The sequence below is a fragment of the Lepus europaeus genome, chromosome 5 (genome assembly GCF_033115175.1).
Source record: "Lepus europaeus isolate LE1 chromosome 5, mLepTim1.pri, whole genome shotgun sequence".
Lineage (NCBI taxonomy): Eukaryota > Metazoa > Chordata > Mammalia > Lagomorpha > Leporidae > Lepus > Lepus europaeus.
The window spans coordinates 151,517,782-151,539,460 of NC_084831.1; the positions used below are offsets into that span (position 1 = coordinate 151,517,782).

Sequence of the window (21,679 nt, forward strand, 5' to 3'; positions counted from 1 at the left end):
TCCGGACGCCACCCGACTCACCCCGACCCGTGTCAGGTCCTTCTGTGAAGACACCCCCACGCCTGTCCTGGGTATGCACCCTTTGCAGCTCGTGTTACAATCGGTCATGCATTCATGTTCTACAGTTGTCATGCATTGGTTTTGGACGCTTCTTTCAGTAAACATGAAGCGCCATGCTGGGGACCAGGTCTCTTTCTTTGCTATCTCCTCCGCACGGTGCCCAGAGCACTTGGGCTCACGGACCCGCTGTTGAGCCAACGAATGAGGGCATGATGGCCTGTCAGAGCCCAGCTGCTCAAAGGTGCGGCTGATGGTGTCCATCCAGGGTCAACAGCTCCCACGCACAGCTCACCTTATTCTCCTGCCCAGACGTCAGTGCCCCGCGACCGAACAAGCGATCAGGAAAAGCGCATTTCATAGGCAGGCACTTTCTGAAGTTGGCTCAAGAGGGGGAAAATGAACATCTGACACGAAATTAAGTTATAAATCAGTTTATTTACAGATTTTACCCTTTCTTAAAGTACATTTTAGTTAACAAATCTATGTACACCGGTGTACACGGGAATGGCTCCCGTTATTTTACAGATCGTACTTACACACCACACCCTTGAGTCTGCTGTGCATGCTGCACTGGATGTGACTGTTGGCTGAAAACGGCCTGATGCCCAGGCTGTTTACACGTACACAGTAGACGGGTTTGTGTTTTCATGTCTGCACAGTACAGTACACACAAGGAGGCTAGGCCTCCCAGAGAATGCTTTGCAATGTGTTACCAAGAAGGCTTTGCAAAGTCCAAAAGGAAAAGCTATCAAACATAGGTTAATTAAAATGACAGTACCTCCTTTACATCAGTTTACAATTGTTTCTTCACATTTTTATAATACAAAGATATTTTATTGAATTGCTGCACAACCAGTTTAAGATGATTTGTAAACATGTAAATCCCTACAATTTGCATTAAACATCATTGTAGTTGCTATCATTTGCTCTTTGAGTTAATGTGTTATTCACTAGTATTGTTAAGGTAGTAAAAGGAAGATGTAAGTCTGAATTTCTTGCAGAAAAGTTATGAGTCTCTGATGCTGTGCTACAGAAATTCCTTTGCGAGTACACACTTTATTCAAGTATTGCAAAAAGCTAAGGCCACTTTTTTTCAAGACAAGAAAGTGAACAAAATTGTTTTTATCAATAGGCCACAACACTCTTATGAGCGATGAAATCTCTTCTGAAAGGTAATTTCTCAGAGAGCTGCAGTCACAGGAGGAATTCTCTTTTCTTTTAGGTAAAAGAAAAACCAATACCTTCCGTGTTAACTACTGCTGAGCTCGTCCCACTCTCCCTAGAGTAAAAATTCCTGTTTAGACCTGAAGAGGGAGTCTATACCCTGTACTTATTGAACCCAGAGTTAACCACCCTGGACAGCACAAACTGGTTTGGACTCAGAAGGGAATCTGAAGTCTAGACGTTGGTTTACTGCTAAATTCTGATAGTGCTATTCTAAAAGGTATTACTGCTGATGCAAAGATCTTCCTAGAGGAATTATGAAGACAGACTGAAAGAGGATGGGGGTGTGGGGAGGAGAAACAAAGATCAGAAAAGGGAACCGCTGGGTTCTTGGGTAAGAGGCAGAGCTTGATTAAAAAGATCCCACTAAGGGACATGTGTCATTCCTAATCCTGACAGTGGATCCACTTCAACTAGATCCAAATAGTTACGACAATAAAATCTGCCGGCTATCGATTCTTTCGTTGATTTGCTTCCAAACTACGGATAATCATTTCTAGCCAAGAGTCAGCCTGGTTTCGCGTCTCAGCAGTAGAGACAGCTGGGGTGGGCCAGGGTGGCCACAGCCACACTCTGGCAGCACTGCTTACGGGAGCTCTAACTCCACACTGCTGACTCCACGCACTGATATCGTTCTTTTTTTCCTTTTCTGGAATCAAGTCATGAACTTGTTTAAAATTAAAAATTGACTTTAGGTCCAAATAATGAAGACGTAGAAAAACAACCCATGTTCCTGTTGTAGTATTTTGTTATTAATGTATAAAAAATTTACAGCAGCTGTAAAGTTTCAGTATCACAAGGACAGTGTGGTCCTACTAATGGCGAAAGCATGTAGACGAGATGTTTTCCTGTGTTCCAAATACCAAATGGAACACAGAAGCCTTTGCTTTTCCTCGGCCACATGAAAACGGTATTTCCATACTACTGGTTCACAACCCTAAGAAAACTTCGCTTCTCTTAGTCAATTTGCTTTTATGGCTACAAGACTACTGCTCAACATGAAAAGCCCAGAAGAAATGCTGGTAACACTCTAATCAGCGTCTCCTGAGACCCAGTCACAACATGTCAGTGCTTTCCGTACTAGTCAAGAGCTATCACACCAGTCACTGTGCAAAATGCAAATATTCCAATGATCACTCAGCAAGTGTCTCATAATGACAAGATGAAATCAAAGAGGGATGGAGGTGTGCATAGTGAGACATTTGAGAGGCAAAGGCAAGTCTGGAGGGAAGACGCAGAAATGAAGTGTGTGCGCTGGAGGTGACCCCGTCTTTGGGGTCTGTCTACCACGTCTCCAAGCTGTAACATTCCAGGGTGTGTGGAAATACGCGTCCAGTGGATGTCTTGTATCCTGCTTCTAGTCAGGACCGCCAGTATTAAGGCATTTGCAGTCACGCCTAAGATTATCCACATTCTTCTAGATTTCGTAAAGAGAGAAAGGACTGATGGGGAAACCGTCAGGAAGGCAGGGTGCTGAGGTCCTAGGAGAGCATCTCTGTGCTCTAATGTAGCAGCTGGAGTCTTAGAGATTTTTTTTTCCGATATAGGTAATAGTTGTGAAAAGCAAATCTGCAGAGAGGCATCGAATTGTACAGTCTCGTAAATCCTTTATACCACACCTGCTGCCGCAGTGCTCTTGGAAATTCGCATCTTCTTTTCACTGAATGAAACGGACTTCTTCGAGCTGTGTACGGGTTTGTTCGAACTGTAGGTTTCCTGTGCAAAGACTATGAACCATAGAAGTTTCAAGACAGAAATTTCACTATTACAAGAAGAATCTTTCACTTCTGAATAGCGACACACATTTTCAGCTTAATAATTTACCTTAAAATAAATTAAAATAAGGTTCCATAGCGCAAAACAAGCACAACAAACAACAGACAATATCTTTTTGTCTTTGGTGCACACACGCGTTTCCTAAATCATTCAAGTAACAGCATCTCTGACTTCTTGGGGAGAGAGGGGAGTCGAAGGTTTGAAGGCCAAAATGAATGACTTCCACTTTTGCCATGCCTGGATGCCTGAGGTGGTCCTGAGTAGCTGTGACTGTGGGGCAGCTGGCAGAGGCTCAGCACGAGTCGGGAAAGTGCAGGGGTGCGACACCGGGTGAGGAGAGCCAGCCCTGCCACCGTCCCGGAGCCAGTCTCCGTGGGGCATTCCTGATTCTGCGCCCAGAGGAAACGAAACACGGCACGAAGGCTTGAGAAGTCCTTAGCTGGCGCTCAGAGAGCAAGGCTGCCGCTTGTTTCTGTTAACGTCTCAGTCCACTTGGTGCTGCTCATCCGTAATGATGACAGAATGGTCTTCAGAAAGAAATGAAACAAACTCCAGAATAGGAAATAGGCACACGTTATTGAACGTGCCTATTTCAGCAGTGATTAAGGGTGTAATACTGTTTAACAACTCTGTGTCCATTTAGGACTTCCATGGCAGAGACCATGCATTTATCTACCCGTCTCTCTGGCCTGGCTTCAGACTCAAGCGATCCTCTAGCGTCAGCACACAGCTATGTCTGGTGTTCTCAGCCCTCGTCGGAGACCTGGGACGGGTGCCAACGAGAGGCGCAGGACTACACTGCACCTCCACACCAGGCGTGCCACCCTGCCCACTAGAAAGAACCAATCAGTGCAGTGGACAGTCTCTAAAGGCAAAGGCTGTACTACCTGCTCCACCGCACTGTCCCATGAAGGCCAAGCCAGTAGTCCTTAGGGACAGGTACAAGGTCCGGAAGCACTCTTGCTAGGATGGAGGTGGGGGATCAGGAGGCAGAAAGGCCCGGGACTCACATTAGCACTCAGTGTTTGATTTATTTGCAAGATGTCACACAAGTAGCATTCGCCCCTGCTTCTCGCTGATGTGATTCAGCACATCAATAGTATCTTTGATCAAGGTTTCAAAGATCCCATCAGCCAGCTGCATCTTCACACACAACTCATCCTCATCGTAGTTCACCCACTGTGCCTCTTCCTCATGGAGCTCCTGGACCTAGAATGGAGAAGACAGCAAGTTAGAAAATCCTCATCCCGGGGCCGGCGTGGAGGCGTGGTGCGTTCAGTCTCTGCCTGCGGTGCCGGCATCCCGCATGGGTGCCGGTTCCGGTCCAGCTTCTGCTAATGCACACGGGAGGGCAGCAGAAGATGGCCCAAGTGCTTGGGCCCCTGCACTCACGTGGGAGGCCTGGAGGAAGCTCTGGGCTCCCAGCTCCAGCCTGGCCAGCCCTGGCCGTTACAGCCATTTGGGAAGTGAAACAGCAGATGGAGGATTCTCCCTCTCTTTCTTTTTCTTCCCCTCTCCCCCCTCCCTCTCTAACTATGGCTTTCAAATAAATAAATCCTTAACATACACACACACACGCACACACACAATCCCTGTGACACAAAACCTAGGAAATTCTATTTGCAGACTTGGCAGCAGGGGTACATAGCCCGAGGAAACAGCCAGTGAAAGAGGGTAACTGGTGTGGTGAGAACACCGCCTGTAGAACACCAGGTTACCAGGGAGAGAAGATCCAGGGAAACACTGTGTAGGAGCCTCACAGTTGTTAAATGAAGCCCCGAAGCTGTAGAGTAAACTGTAATTGATCACAAAAGCCAACGCAGGCTAACTATGAGGAAGGCTTATCAATGAGAAGCAGAAACTCAGGAGCTGCTGAACCTTAAGTCACAGGCTGTAGCGGAGACTGAACCATTAGCTGGATGCTTTCACTATAAAATTTGCTATTTGAAATTCTATCTTGAGTAGGGAGATCCTCCAGTCACTGTACATAAAGGACATACAAATACTTGATCTGATTACTTGTTCTTATTCCACACCATAGCCCCTTTGAGACTGCACTGCTAAAAACAGCTCAAATTCTTAGCTAGTAATTAATCAACACTTTTGTGTGGGACCAAGGGATGGTGAATGAAAACGGAGAGTTGAAAGAAGTCTCTTCTTTTTCGGCTGATAGAGGGGTTTATGTCCCAAGCACCATTCTTTTTACTCAAATAATGTCTTTAAAGACACACATACAGCTAGACTGATTAGGGATCTTCCCAGCCCCAGCAACTGCTAAAAAATGTATTTGGAAGGAGCAACCACTTATTATGAAATGTCTGTTGTAATAATTTATCATGTTACAGGTGTTTCAAAACGGCAATTAAGAATCAGTTTGGGGGCCGGCACTGTGGTGTAGCAGTAAAACCGCCACCCGTAGTGCCGGCATCCTATATGGGCACCGGTTCGAGTCCTGGCTGCCCCACTTCTGATCCAGTTCTCTATTTTGGTCTGGGAAAGCAGTAGAGGATGGCCCAAGTCCTTGGGCCCTTGCACCCGCGTTGGAGACCCAGAAGAAGCTCCTGGCTCTTGGCTTCGGACTGGCACAGCTCCGGCCATTGCGGCCATTTGGGGAGTGAACCAGTGGATGGAAGACCTGTCTCTCTCTCTCTGCCTCTCCTCTCCCTCTGTGTAACTCTGACTTTCAAATAAATAAATAAATCTTAAAAAAAAAAGAATCAGGTTGATAAAAGGATCATTCACCACAATCAAAGTGGGATTTATCCCTGAAACACAAGGATGCTTCAACATATACAAATAAATGAATGAGATCAGCTACATTAACAAAATGAAGGATAAAAATTATATAATCAGATTTATAAATGCAGACAAAGTATTTGACAAAACTCAACACCTTTTCATGATAAAAACTGTCAACAGGGCCTGGCATTGTGGCAAAGCTGCCACCTGCGGTGCCGGCATCCCATATAGGTGCCGGTTAGAGACCTGGCTGCTAATGTGCCTGGGAAAGCAGGGGAAGACAGTCCAAGTGCTTGCGTCCTGCACCCATGTGGGAGACCTGGAAGGTCTTGGCCATTGTGGCCATTTGAGCAGTGAACCAGCAGATGGAAGATGTTTCTCTCTCTCTCTCTCTGCCTCTCTGTAACTCTGCCTTTCAAATAAATATCTTAAAAAAAAACCAAAACACAACAACAACACTGTCAACAGAGTAGCTACAGAGGGAATGCACCTCAACATAATGAGAGCCATCTATGATAAACGTCATTTTCAATGGTGAAAAGTTGACACCTTTTTTTTTTTTAAAAAGATTTATTTATTTTTTACTTGAAAGTCAGAGTTACACAGAGAGAGGAGAGGCAGAGAGAGAGAGAGAGAGAGAGAGAGAGGTCTTCCATCCGTTGGTTCATTCCCCAATTGGCCACAACGGCTAGAACTACGCCGATCCGAAGCCAGGAGCCAGGTGCTTCTCCTGGTCTCCCATGCGGGTGCAGGGCCCAAGCACTTGGGCCATCCTCCACTGCCTTCCCGGGCCACAGCAGAGAGCTGGACTGGAAGAGGGGCAACTGGGACTAGAACCAGCACCCATGTGGGATGTTGGTGCTGCAGGCCAGGGTGTTAACCCGCTGGGCCACAGAGCCGGCCCCCACCTTTTCTTCTAAGATATGCTTGCTCCTGCCCCTGCTCTTCAACATAGTTCTAGAAATCCCAGCCAGAACAATCAGAAAAGAAGTAAAAGTCATCCTGATAGGAAAGAAGTGAAACTGTGTGCTGTCACATTTGATGATTCAATCTTACACACAGAAAATCCTATAAAGATCCCAACAAAAAGGTGTTGGAACTACAAAACAAGTTGAATAAAGCTGCAGGACACAAAAATCAATATGCAAACACCAGCAGTGTTTCTTCATAATAATAATGAACTACTCAAAGAAAAATGAAGAAAACAATCCCATTTACCACAGCCACAACAGAAAACATTTAGATGTAAATTTAAAGGAGGCAAAAGACCTGAATGCTGAAAACTAGCAAGCACTGATGAAAGAAATGGAAGAAAACAAATAAATGGGAAGGTATTTGTGTTCATATTGTGAAATATCCAGTTCTCAAAGTGATCTGAAAATGCAGTACCATCCCTATCACAAATTCCAGTATCAGGGGCTGGCGCCATGGCTCGCTTGGCTAATCCTCCACCTGTGGCGCCGGCACACTGGGTTCTAGTCCTGGTTGGGGTGCTGGAATCTGTCCCGGTTGCTCTTCTTCCAGTCCAGCTCTCTGCTGTGGCCCAGGAGGGCAGTGGAGGATGGCACAAGTACTTGGGCCCCTGCACCCGCATGGGAGACCAGGAGAAGCTCCTGGCTCCTGGCTTCGGATCGGCACAGTGTGGGCCATAGCGGCCATCTGGGGAGTGAACCAACGGAAGGAAGACCTTTCTCTCTGTCTCTAAAATTCCAGTATCATTTTTCACAGAAATAGGAAAACAATTCTTAAACTTATTTTGAGAGCCAGACTCTTTCCTCCCACTGATTCATTCCCCAAATGCCCACAGCACCCAGAGGGCTGAGGACTGGAGCTGGGAACTCCGTCGGGGTCTCCCACGTAGGTGGCAGTGACAGGTCTGCATTTAGCAGGAGGCTGGAAACAGGAGAGCCAAAACCAGGAATCAAATGTAGGTACTCAGGGGGTGCTGGTTCGAGTCCTGGCTGCTCCTCTTCCGATCCAGCGCTCTGCGATGGCCCAGGAAAGCAGTGGAAGATGGTCCGAGACCTTGGGCCCTTGCACCTGTCTAGGAGACCTGCAAGAAGCTCCTGGCTTTGGATCAGCCTAGGTCCAGCGTTTGCGGCCATTTAGGGAGTGACCCAGTGGATGGGAGACCTCTGTCTCTGCCATTCAAATAAATAAATAAATCTTAAAAAAAAAATCTAGGTGCTGTGATGTGGACAAAGTAGGTAGGCCAAAATTGGTAGGCCAAATGTTTGCCTCAGAAAAAAAAATCCTTAAATTCATATGGAACTACAAGACTTCCCAGTATCCTGAAACAGTCATGAGCGAAAAGAACACAGCTGACTACCTGACTCCAAAATACACTATAAAGCAATTGCCAAACAGCCTGGCACTGACATGAGACAGACACACTGACCAACGGAACAGTGGAGACAACACAGAGACAAACGCACTGGTACTGATGTGAGACAGACACACTGACCAGGGGAATAGTGGAGACAGCACAGAGACAAACGCACTGGTACTGATGTGAGACAGACACACTGACCAGGGGAATAGTGGAGACAGCACAGAGACAAATGCACTGGTACTGATGTGAGACAGACACACTGACCAGGGGAACAGTGGAGACAGCACAGAGACAAACGCACACAGGTGCCAAGAACACACAGTAAGGAAAGGAAAAACTCCATCATATAGGCTTGAATAACTATTTTCTTACAAATTACTACGAAAGCCTAGTCAACAAAAGCAAAACAGACAAATGGTATTGCATCAAACTATAAAGCTTCGGCGCAGTGAAGGGAACAACCAAGTGGAGAGAAGACCCCCAGAATGGGAGAGGACATCTGCCAACCATACCTCTGCCTGGGGCCCTGCACCCATGTGGGAGACCTGGAAGAAGTTCCTGGCTCCTGGCTTCAGCTTGGCCCAGCCCTGGTAGTTGCAGCCATTTGGGGAATCAAATCAGTGTTCTCTCTCTGTCTCTACCTCTCTTTGTATTTCTGCCTTTAAAGACATGTAAATAAATGGCCAATAGGTACATTAAAAAATGTGTAGCATCACTAATCCCTGGGGAAATGCATATTAAAATCACAATGAGGCTGGCGCCGTGGCTTAACAGGCTAATCCTCCGCCTTGCGGCGCCGGCACACTGGGTTCTAGTCCCGGTCGGGGCGCCGGATCCTATCCCGGTTGCCCCTCTTCCAGGCCAGCTCTCTGCTATGGCCCGGGAAGGCAGTGGAGGATGGCCCAAGTCCTTGGGCCCTGCACCCACATGGGAGACCAGGAGAAGCACCTGGCTCCTGGCTTCGGATCAGCGTGATGCGCCGGCCGCAGCGGCCATTGGAGGGTGAACCAACGGCAAAAAGGAAGACCTTTCTCTCTGTCTCTCTCTCTCTCACTATCCACTCTGCCTGTCAAAAAAAAAAAAAAAAAGAAAAGAAAAAAAAATCACAATGAGCTACCTACACCTCATTTCTGTTATTTTGGCTTTGTTTCAAAAAGTTGAAAGACACAGAGTTGGCAGTGATGCAGAGAAAAGGTAATCTTCGCACACTAATGGTGGGAAGGTAATTAGCACAACTAGCATGCAACACAGTATGGATGTTCCTCTAAAAACAGAACTGCCATATGATCTAGCAGCCATACTTGTGGGCATATATTCCAAAGAACTGAAGTCATATGTCAAAGGGATATCTGGGTTCCCATATTCACTGTAGCTTTATTTCTAACAGCCAGGAAACGGAATCAACCCAAGTGTCCGTCAAGGGATGAATGGATGCAGAAAATGTGGTATTCATAAACAATGAAATACTATACAATGTAAAAAAGAAGAGAACTGTGTCATTGTGACATGGATGAACACAGAGGACACTGTGTTAAGTGAAAAGAGCTAGGCACAGAAAGACAAATACTGTAAGATCTTACTCACATGTGGAATCTAAAGTGCAAAGTAGAATGATGGTTATCAGAGGCTGAGCGGGTAGAGGAAGGAAATGAGCTGCTGACCAAAGGGTTCAGACAGACAGGAGGAATCAATTTTGAGTCATAGCAGGGTGACTAATCAATAATAGGAGAGCACTGCAAAATGTCTGCAGAAAATGGAATTGGAAGATAAGTTTATTTTGGTACAAGAAAAAAACTGAAGCCCATGTGTTCTGTTTTCATAAATATACATTTCCATGAACTTTTTGAAGACCCCTTATAACGTATGTTCAAAACAACTAAGACAGTAAATGTCAATGGCTTACCGTAAAAATGGATATGTCACCTTAACTATTCCATATTGTAGACTGTATGCTTAAAACATCACATGCCACAAATGTTTACAATCATGACTTGTCCATTAAAAATAGTGTTAAAACAAACAAAAAAAAGATTTGGGGCTGGCACTGTGGCATAGCGGGTAAAGCCACCGCCTGCAGTGCCAGCATCCCATAGGGGCGCTGGCTCGAGTCCCGGCTGCTCGGGTTCTGATCCAGCTCTCTGCTATGGCCTGGGAAAGCAGTGGAAGATGGTCCAAATGCTTGGGCCCCTGCACCCAAGTGGGAGACCCGGAAGAAGCTCCTGGCTCCTGGCTTGGATTGGTGCAGCTCCAGCCATTGTGGCCATCTGGAGAGTGAACCAGCGGATGGAAGACCTCTCTCTCTCTCTCTCTCTCTCTCTGCCTCTCCTTCTCTCTCTGTGTAACTCCTTTCAAATAAATAAATACATCTTTAAAAAAAAAAAAAAACAAAAAACAAAAACCACAAGATTCACTTAGAGGCCAACCTCCAGACCTGTCTCCTCAAGGAAACGCCTTCCCTCTCCTACCCACATCGTCACATGTCCTCTACAGAACCTGCCCCATTACCTAACCTGTCTCTAGTGGGTCCCACTCCAATCAAGCGCCTATCTCATCCATGATGTCAAAACTCCCTGTAGTATTATCAACGACTCCACACTGCTAACTCCAGTGTAAGTTCTCAGTCCCTGTCAACATCTCTGAATGTCTATTAGATATTTCAAATCTAACATGTTCAAAACAGAACTCATGCTTTCTCTTGCATTTCTGAATTATAATACATATTTATAAATAAAATCTTAAAAACTCTTACAATTCATAAAAAAATCCACAATTCTTAGGGGTATGCATCTGGCTTAGCAGTTAGACACTAGTTAGATGCCTGTATCTCAGATCAGAGTGCCTGGGTTTGACCACTTGTCTCTGACTTAATCAAATTCATAATAACAACTAATATTTCTTGAGAGATGTATGGGGAACTATTCTAGGTGTTTTGCACATAAAATCATGTGCTCAATAACAATATTTCAGATAATCATGGACCATATATATGATGGTAGCTCCGTCAGATAATAACAGAACTGAAGAATTCCTGCTGCTTGCTGACATCACAGCTGTGCTGACATCACAGTGCCAATGCATTACGTACTCAGGTGCTCACTCTCACTTTGTGTAACCCTTCTATTGTGCTGTCACACAAAAGTACAGCACATACAATAATGTGCAGCATAGAATACTTGAGAATGATAATAAATGACTAGGTTACTGGGGCCAGCACTGTGGCATGGTGGGTGTGCTGGTTCGAGTCCCAGGTTATCCACTTCCGATCCAGCTCTCTGCTATGGCCTGGGAAAGCAGCGGAAGATGGCCCAAGTCCTTTGGCCCCCGCACTTGTGTAGGAGACCTGGAAGAAGCTCCTGGCTCTGGCTCAGCACAGCTCCGGCCTTTGTGGCCAACAAGGGAGTGAACCAGCAGATGGAAGACCTCTCTCTGCCTCTCCTCTCTCTGTGTAACTTTGACTTTCAAATAAATAAATAAATAAAACTTAAAAAAAAAAAAGATTATGTTACTGGCTTATGTAAGTGACACACTGTACTTTTCATCATTATTTTAGAGTGTTATTTCTCTTCTACTTTTAAGAAAACAGAAGTTCACTGTTTAACCAGAATGCTGTGGGGGCCAGTGCTGTGGAGTATTGAGCTAAGCCTCCACCTGCAGTGCAGGCATCTCACATGGCCGCCAGTGGTTTGAATCCAGTTGTTTCTCTTCCAGTCCAGCTTCCTGCTAATGGCCTTGGAAAGCAGTGGAAAATGGCCCAGGTGCTTGGGCCCCTGCACCCACATGGAAGACCTGGAAGAAGCTCCTGGCTTCAGATCAGCTCAGCTCTGGCCGCTCTGGCCATTTGGGGAGTGAACAGCAGTTGGAAGACCCTTCTGTTTCTCCCTCACTCTGTCTGTAACTGTCTCAAATAAATACATACAAGCTTTAAACAAGATGCATAAAAGCTTTCAACAAAAATGCTGTGTTACTCTGGCAGCAGCTGAATACACTCCATGCTTCCCACGTGTCTCGGTTGCATCAGGAGGCCACGTCAAATGGCTGACTGACACCATCTAGGCTTCAGTATACTGTATGATGTTCCACAGCGATGAAACTGCCTAATGACACATTTCATAAAACGCACCTCTGTCACTGACTGGTGTATGACTCTATCTAAATACTCATTTAATCCTCAATAATTTGTTCTGGTGGGTACTTATTAATATCATCTTCATTTGGTAGATAGAAATGAAGCACAAAAAGGTTAGGTAAACTTGTCCAAGATTACACACTAAGTAAGTGGCAGAACAGGGATTTAAATTCAGGTGGCCTGATCCATGATCCACACTGGTGTTTTCAACCTACAGTCTTAAACTCTGCTTCCATGCAAGTTTTGATCTCTTACGCACTGTTAAGTTAAATATTTACCAAGTATAAAAGGCAATTTCCCAAACGGGGGGCGAGGGAGAAGTGTAGCGCGTGGGAGCAGTACGACTCTAACGTCGGGGTGGGGTGCGGCAGCTAAGCTGCTGCTGACACTGGCGTTCTGTACCAGGGTCCTTGGATTTGCTCCTGGCTCCTCTCCATTCCAGCTTCTTGCCAGAGTGCACCATTCTCACCCACATGGAAGACACGCACTGAGCTCTGGGCTCCTGGCTCTAGCCTGGCCCAGCCCTGGCTACTGTGAGTATTTGGGGGAAGCCTGCTCTCTCTGCTTTTCAAATAAACGAATATAAAAAATTTTAAATTAATATTATAGACAGGATCAATCATATCTTTTTTCATTTGGAATCCATTGACATTCTGATTTCAGAAGATATACTCGAGATAAAAATGGTGGCTGGCACCGTGGCTTAACAGGCTAATCCTCTGCCTTGCGGCGCCAGCACACCGGGTTCTAGTCCCGGTTGGGGCGCCGGATTCTATCCCGGTTGCCCCTCTTCCAGGCCAGCTCTCTGCTATGGCCCGGGAAGGCAGTGGAGGATGGCCCAAGTCCCTGGGCCCTGCACCCGCATGGGAGACCAGGAGAAGCACCTGGCTCCTGGCTTTGGATCAGCGAGATGCGCCGGCCGCAGCGGCCATTGGAGGGTGAACCAACGGCAAAAAGGGAGACCTTTCTCTCTGTCTCTCTCTCTCTCACTATCCACTCTGCCTGTCAAAAAAAAAAAAAGGTGTGCTTGCACATACTGACCAAGATGTGATCCACTCGATCTCTCTTCTTTCTTCCAAATTTCATCATTTTCTGCCAGTCTGTTTTGTTGTTTGGCTCCTTTTTAAGACTGAATAACTTCAGTACTTCGGTTGCTATGAAGTTCTGTGGAAATAAGAGGAACAAATGAAACACAACAAAGTTCCTGTGATTCATGTGTTTGCCGGGCGCTAAACATGGCAGGCTAATAACACAATACTTCTGATACAAGATCACATACATTTCTTCCACTTAAGACTTTCACTTGGCAATTTCATGGGAAAAGCATTCCAAATGTTTAGTTTATGCGTGCATTGGTGGTATAGTGGTGAGCAGAGCTGCCTTCCAAATGTTTAGTTTATTTATTTAAAGAATTTTTGTTTTTACACAGTATATTAAAGTAAACTTACTGATGAATCTGCAAAGAGAAATCACGTTAGAGTTCCCTTTTCCCAAGAACCGCCATAGCTAACTTCAAGCTGGTACAACTACTGAAGAAAACATAAAATTGTAAGCCTGGAAAATCCCACAGAAATCTTTGGGAATACTGCTGTGATTAAAGCATAAGTTTGTCTGGGGTGGTTTACTTTGAAGTATCATGTATCATGATTTGAAGTGTCACCCTTAAAAATCAAAATGATACTTCAAAATTAAAATTGGTGGGCAACATCTATCATGGGCCACAGTGATGCATGCTCTCTGAAAACTGCTGGGATGTTTCACTGGACTTTGAGTTGCTTCTATTAAAAACAACGTTCTTAATGGGGAAAGGGACACATGTATGAATGAGAATCAACTGAGAACTCTCAATGTGCCCCAAGAGTCCGCCACTCTCACCTCCACACAGACTCACACACACGTTACGTTTAAGGGTTCGTCAGTCATGGAAAGGTGGAAGGAATGGAACAGACAGTGAGTTTTGAAAAGCTACTTACTTTAAGCCAAGTGCTGGCAAATTTCTTATGTAAAGGGTCACATTAAATATTTTAGGCTTTGTGGGCCACCTGGTTTTTGCCACAACTATTCAAGTCCATGCTGTAGCAGAAAATAGGCCATGGATAATATGTAAACAAATGGGCATGGCTATGGTCCAAAAAGATGATTTAGAAACATACAGTGGACTGGATTTGGTCCATGGGCCAGCTTGTCGACTCCTGAAATAGGCACATCTCATGAACACATGTTGATGTTCTGTCAGCTGTCTCTCATCAGATAACTTTGGAAACAATCTTTATAAAGCTTAGCCAGCTGAGTGGTCCGGGGTCCAGCAGCATCAGCGTCAGCGTCACCTGGGAGCTGGTTAGAGACGCACAACTTCGGGCCTTACCCCAGCTGTACAAATGAAGCTTCTCCATCCTCATAGGATCCCTAGATAGTCCCAGCACACTGAAGTCTGACAAGCCCTGCTCTGGATAAATAACCTTTGCTGAATTAGGGAAACCTGTGACTAGGCAAAGTGGACTACCTCCCATGTGACTTCAAAATCCAAAGTCCTTATAGCTTCTGGGCACTTAATCCTTTCAAAGGTCTTTAAGGTAACAAAATATTTTTACATATCGTATTATTATCTTACACAGTCCAAAATACCACATTAGCTATTTGAAACATCCAAAGTCAAAGGTGGAAAGGTAGCACCTAGTGTGTAGGGCTGGCATGTTGTCACATGTTTTCCTTTGTCCCTCTACAACATTATACCTTTCTCTAAATTCCATCAAACTTCTATGAGTTGCAGTAATTTATCTTGCTGGATATGTACCAATTGTTTATTAAATTATGAATCATATGTAAGTAGGAAATAACTGTTAAAAGTCATGTTCTTTTTTTTTTTTTTTTTTTTTTAACATAAACTCAAGATTCATGGTTTCCCTTCACGATCATTCTTCCATCGCTCGTGGATTCAGGGAACTGCAGAAAGCCAAGTGGACGTTTGACAAAGGGGCCAAGAACATACACTGGAGGAAGGGCAGTCTTTTCAATCACTAGTACTGGTAGAACTGGAGATACTGTATCACACATATGCACCCACATATAAAGTGAAATCTCTACTCTAACCATATATGAGATATGAGATAGCGCAAAGACCAAAATGTAAAACTCAAAACTGAAATTGCTAGAAGACACAGGGGAACACTTTAAGACTTTGTTACAGACAAAGATTTTTTGGACAGCACCTCAAAAGCACAAACAACAAATGCAAAACTAAACAACTGGGATTATATAAAGTAAGAAGTTTCTAAACGGCAAAACAACCAGCAGAGTGGTGAGACGACCAATATATTGGGAGATAATAGCTGTAAGCTAGGCACTGGACAAAGAATGAATATTCAGAATATATAAGGGACTCAAAAAATTAATAACAAAAACAGCAATCCAGGTAAGAAAAAGACAAAGGATCTCAACAGACATTTCTTAAAGGAAGAAATACAAATGACCAACAAATACATGAAAAAATGCTATCACTAGTCAACAGGGAGATACCAAACTACAATGAGGGGCTGTTGCCATGGCCTAGTAGGTTAAGTCTCCATGGGCACCAATTCGAGTCCTGGCTGCTCTGCTTTGGATCCAGCTCCCTGCTGATGACCTGGGAAAGCAGTGAAAGACGGGCCCAAGTGCTTGGGCCCCTGCACCCACTTAGGAGACTCGGAAAAAGCTCCTGGCTCCTGGCTTTGGATTGGCCCAGCTCCAGACACTGTGGCCATTTGGGGAGTGAACTAGTGGATGAAAGATCTCTAGCTCTGTTTCTCTCTCTCTCTCTAACTTTGCCTCACAAATAAAATAAGTCTAAAAGAAAAAAAAAACCTACAATGAGATAGCACTTCATCCCAGTTAGAATGGCTATTACCAAAAAGACAGAAAGTAGTAAGTGCTGGTGAGGATTTGGAGAAAGCAGAACAAATATTTACTCAATACGCACTATGGAACAGGCTCTGAGGGCATAATGATGAGTAATACAGAATATATGCTTTTGGGACATTTATAGATCTGTGTAAATAAACAGATACTGTATAGTCTGCAGTCTACCTTAATTTCATCAAGGTTGTTTGGATTTTTCACTCGTCGGAAATAGCTTGAGTTGATCCTGCATGGCTTCATCCAGACAGGTTGATTCAAGTTGGGATCCTCAGCAAATATTTCCTCAAAAATCTCTTTTGTTAAATCAAAAACCACCTTGATAGAGAGAGAAAAATAAAATAAAATGGCTAAGAATTCGAAGTGTAGACGATGGGATAGAAGTTTAAAACTGAAAGCAAGCTTTCCATGTGACGCACCTGTTTGTAGACCCTTTTACTCGTGCTCTCTACATCTGGGCCCTTACTGGCACAGCCGAGCAGTTTTGCAGGAATCCTGACGCTGTGGAGGTCCTGGCCTAATTCTTTCCACTTCCAGAGTTCTTCTGCTGCATCATGTACAAGAGTCTCTACTTCCTCTGCAGTATGTGGGACGGCCAATAATGTTTCACATGGCTTTTGGGGTGCTCTTTTAGGTTCTGCCATGAGAGGCACAATCGTTTCTTCTGCCTTATTTTTCTGAATCTTGTGAGAAGAACTCAAACCAAAGTCTTCATCAAACCAGTCTTGATCATCTCCTAGAGCACTCAGGAACTCACGGCTGATCTCCAGTTCAGCAAGTCTCTTGGCAAGCTCCTCCTGCCCGCTGGCACCAAACACTGGGCTCTCCTATGGAACCGTTCAAACACAGCACCATTTAGTGTGCTCAGATCACTGAACAACGTGGCAGAATACACTTAACATTTCCCTATGAACACACACAATTAAAACCACAGGTTGGCTACTAAAAACAATTTAAGAAAAGATTATTCTGTTCCCACAATTCACTTACGTAAACCTTGTTCTTAAACTTTATAAACTGTTTATTAGTTGCTTTTTCCCTTTTCGCATCGTCATTATTCCGTTTCTGAAGGACTGTCCCTAGCATATGGAAATGGGATATGGAACTTCTCACCTTTGGTGATTATGTGGCCCAAGTTACTCAAAATCATTACTTTTGCTTGACTGCCCTTGGGGTCATCTACACAAGTTGATGGTTTGAATATATGTCATAGTAGATCTACTTCAGTTTTATCAGATCCACATCACACATGGTAACTGCTGCAGGGCAACCATGACTGAGCAGCTGTGTGAGTTGCTAACTTCAGAGGCAAGAAGGAACTGAGTAGAGCACCACGGGAAAGCTCCACTGAGTAAGTGTGTCCAGTGAACCTGGAAGGTGACCTCACCTGTTGGAGGGCATACAGGGAGTGTCAACCAGGCCGCTTACATGGATGTTTTAGTTCCCAGGAACCTGCCAGTGTTTGTGACAACCCTACAGTGACTACGCATGATGTAACAGAAGATAACCACATTGCAGAAAGGAAAACTGCGACAAGGCCCTTGATACCTGGTACAGTGACCTGTCTCTACTAATCAGCCAGTCAGGGAAAATATCTACCAGGAGCTAGAGAATTAAACAGCACCACACAGCAAGGTAAGCTGACACTTTATTTAGATGAAACACTTACCGGTCGGGGACACATATCTGGAGAGGAAATCTCTTCCTTTTCATCTTCCAGTTCAGACCTTAAGAGACCACCTGAGACACGTGGGGACTGCTCCTCTGGACTCTGGCACAGGTCTGGGGGTGGCACTTCCTGCTGGCCATCGTCAAGCAGCTCCTGGTTGCTCAGCTGGATCTTCTCACTCCTGGCCTTCTTGATCTGCTGTAGCTGAGTGACTGTGTCCTTCACAAATCCTTTCAGTAAACTGTCTGTCAGTGAGCTGACTGTGTCCAGCTGCTGTTGTGACTTTCTCTCCTCACTTAGGGATGACTGCAGCTGGGCTTCCAGTTGACTTTTTTCTCTTGTTAAAAGGTCCAAAAGTGGAGTAGAAAGCTTTTCTGGAGTTTCAGAACATAGGTTCTCTTCCTTTTCTGTAAACTGCTGCTGCTGCTTTAATTCTCCGGAGAAGGCGCTGTCGGAAGTTTCATCTTCTACACCAATGGGAACCTTTTCTGTGACACCAGAAACAAGGTCCTTGTTTTCCTTGGAAGAAACCAGTGAATCCACTAAAGACTGCTGGTGCACACGGCCTTCAGGTACCCTAGAGACCTGCTGTATAGTATCTGGTTCTATCTTAAGGCTTTTATCTCTGTCCACTGAGGCTTCTACATCATGCGCACTAGGGAGAGTTTCCTTATAAAAATATTCAGCGGCATCTTTTTCTCTGTCTTTTGGACCCTCTGTGTCTTTTTGCTCCTGATTATAGTATTGATACTGTTCATCTGCATAACAGTCATCTTCATTTATGTCTATGTAGTCATCAAAGTTTTCTAGAATGTGAGATATTTTTTGAGGAGGAGCAAAAATACCATGCTTCTCTTTGCATACAAAATACACAATGCCATCATAGGTTCCATTGTTATTTCCTTCAGGTTTATCCAGTTCCACTCCAGCCCAAAATCCTTTAGCGAAACGAGTCTCCCCTTTGAATCGCAGAGTTCCTGGCTGAACATTGCCAATCAACACCCTATCACCGATGTGGAAATCCAGTAACTCACCCGCAGCAGCCACGGAGGCCGGGGCGGGCGCCGGAGCGACGCCCTGTTCTCGCTGCACATCGCTGCGCTCCGTACTTTTCACGAGCTCAGGAGGGGACTGGAGCTCCAGCAGCCTCTCAGAGGGGATGCTGCTCTGCACGGAGAGGCTCTTCTCACTGAGGCACTCGCTGATTTCATCCTCACTCCCAAAGCTGGTGGCTCTGCGCCTGGAGCTCCCTGGTGACCGAGACTTCTCTCTGCCAACCCGGGAGTCTTTGCTGAGTGACAGAGATGACCCCTCGAAGTCGTCTTTGTACAATTCAGCTGAAATGTCTTTTCTGAGAGAAGATGCTTCAATTTCTTCGGAGTGCGACGCCTCTTTAGGAGTAAAAAGGTGCTGTGACGAAGGCAGGTCCTTTTCCTCTCTGTTCCTTTGTCCACGTATGTCTTCTGACTGGATGGCTGCACTGCGATCCACATCCTGATCTGACGGTGTCTCTTTCAGTATTTCCTCTTTTGTATGAAGGTTTTCAATGACTAATCTAACTAAATCTTTCTCAACATCTACAGAATCCAAAGGAAGAGCTTTATTTGAGAGACTTCCAGCTGCGTCTCCCTGTTCCAGGTCCAGCGGCAGTAAGACATCCGATTTCTCTGATGGTCTAGAACAGTCACCTTCAACCTCAGTCTCCTCCAATTTCACATGCTCTAGTTTTTGACTAAGTTCTTCAGTCTTGGCATCTGACCCATCAAGAACCCCACCAGGGATACTTAATTCTTTAAGAAGAGGTAATGAAGGTACATTTTCTAAAGAATCTCCAGATTCTGCTCCGGCTGTTCTTGACAACCTGAGAACAGGAGATGGGGTCTGCAAACGTTCTTCTGTTCGACTGTCCAATTCAATCACCCTCTTCGCATAGGCAGGCAGTGACCTTTCTGATACTGATCTCTCAGAACTTGACAATGAAGTACCTTGAAGAAAAAAAATCACTAGATCAAAATTAATTAATCAAAATCTTTCAATTTCTAGGATCTAAATTTAAACAACAGCCAAATGTAAGTCAAGGAATACTCTGGTCAATAAATATGAACTGATTTGATTAAAATATAATACTTTTTAAAAAAAGATTTATTTATTTGAAAGGAGATTGAAAGAGAGACACAGAGAGACAGATCTTCCATCTGCTGGTTCACTCCCCAAATGGCTGCAACAGCCAGGCCTGAACCAGGCCAAAGCCAGTAGCTCCATCTGTCTTCCACATGGTTTACAGGGGCTCAAGCACTTGGGCCATCTTCTGTTGTCATCCCAATCACATTAGTAGGAAGTTGGACTGGAAGCAGAGTAGCCAGAACCTGAACTCGCACTGCTACATCACAATGCTGACCCCATAATTTCTTAAGTACTGTCTTATAAAGTGAAGAAAAATAGATTTGAGCTTCTGGGACCACTGTTTTGTATGATCATTCCTCAAGCAAAAACAGAACTGTATGATAGATACTACATGTTCACTCATCCTTCAAACAGAAAACAAAGAATGGAGGGACAAATATACTTCTATTTATATCACTAAATGAATAAGTTTTGGGAGGGAGACTTTAAGCTCTCAAATGTAAAAAAAGAAAAGAAAAAAGATCATTTCTGCAGATAGACCACTTTCACAGCTAAATTTCCAAAATAAGCATAATAATAAAATTAAGTAACAAATCAAGACTTATCTGAGAGGCAGAGACACAGACAGACATAGAGCTCCCATCTGTTGGTTCCCTCCCCAAATACCTGCAAACAGCTAGGGTTGGGCAAAGCAAAGCCAGGAGCCAGGAATTCAATCCAGGTCTCCCAGGTGAGTGACAGGGAACCGAGTACTTGAACCAAACCTGATTCTTAGCGGAAAACTGGACAAGGAGCAAAGCTGGGACCTGAGCCTACACACTTCATTCAGTGATCCAGCCGCTCAAGTGGCTTTTTAACTGCTAGGTCAAAAGCCTGACCCCAGACCGAGAACTGGAAGTTTGGAATGGCCAGCCTTGTGGTGTAGTGGGTAAAGCCGCTGCCTGTGAAACCTATACTCCACAGGATGTCAGTCTGAGTCCTGGCTGCTCCACTTCTGATCCAGCTCCCTGCTAAGGGCCTCAGAAAGCCTGACCCCAGACCCAGAACTGGAAGTTTGGAATGGCCAGCCTTGTGGTGTAGTGGGTAAAGCCGCTGCCTGTGAAACCTATACTCCACAGGATGTCAGTCTGAGTCCTGGCTGCTCCACTTCTGATCCAGCTCCCTGCTAATGGCCTCAGAAAGCCTGACCCCAGACCCAGAACTGGAAGTTTGGAATGGCCAGCCTTGTGGTGTAGTGGGTAAAGCCGCTGCCTGTGAAACCTATACTCCACAGGATGTCAGTCTGAGTCCTGGCTGCTCCACTTCTGATCCAGCTCCCTGCTAAGGGCCTCAGAAAGAAGCAAAGGATGGCCCAAGTACCTGGGCCCCTGCCACCCCAGTAGAAGATCCAGAAGAAGCTCCTGGCTTCAGGTTGGCCCAGTGCTGGCTATTGCGGCCACCAGGGGAGTGAACCAGTAGATGGAAGGTTCTCTCTCTCTCTCTCTGTCTCTCCTAACTCTTTCAAAATAAAAAAAAATAAGTCTTTAAAAAAATTTGAATTCAAATCTCTATTTTATTATTAGTGCTAGGCAGGGTTTTTTTTTTTAAATTAATTTATTTATTTGAAAGGCAGAGATACATACAGAGAGAGAAGGAGAGACGGACAGAGATCTTCCATCCTCTGGTTCATTCCCCAAATGACCACCAATGGTCAGAGCTGGGCCAATCTGAAGGCAGGAGCCAAGAGCTTCTTCCAGGT

At 45.0% G+C, this 21,679-nt stretch overlaps 1 protein-coding gene across 1 annotated transcript in view; it reads right to left on the reverse strand.

Annotated features, from left to right (window-relative positions):
- Positions 1 to 485: 485 nt before the first annotated feature.
- CEP350 (centrosomal protein 350) overlaps positions 486 to 21,679 on the reverse strand; it is a 159,467-nt gene continuing 138,273 nt past the window's right edge. Inside the window, exons 34-38 of the mRNA XM_062192943.1 lie at positions 17,818 to 19,802; positions 16,568 to 16,975; positions 16,320 to 16,466; positions 13,299 to 13,421; positions 486 to 4,269 (exon numbers count right to left, since the gene is read on the reverse strand). Coding sequence (XP_062048927.1) covers positions 4,105 to 4,269; positions 13,299 to 13,421; positions 16,320 to 16,466; positions 16,568 to 16,975; positions 17,818 to 19,802 — 2,828 coding nt within the window. The 3' untranslated portion in view covers positions 486 to 4,104. The remainder of the gene's footprint in view (positions 4,270 to 13,298; positions 13,422 to 16,319; positions 16,467 to 16,567; positions 16,976 to 17,817; positions 19,803 to 21,679) is intronic.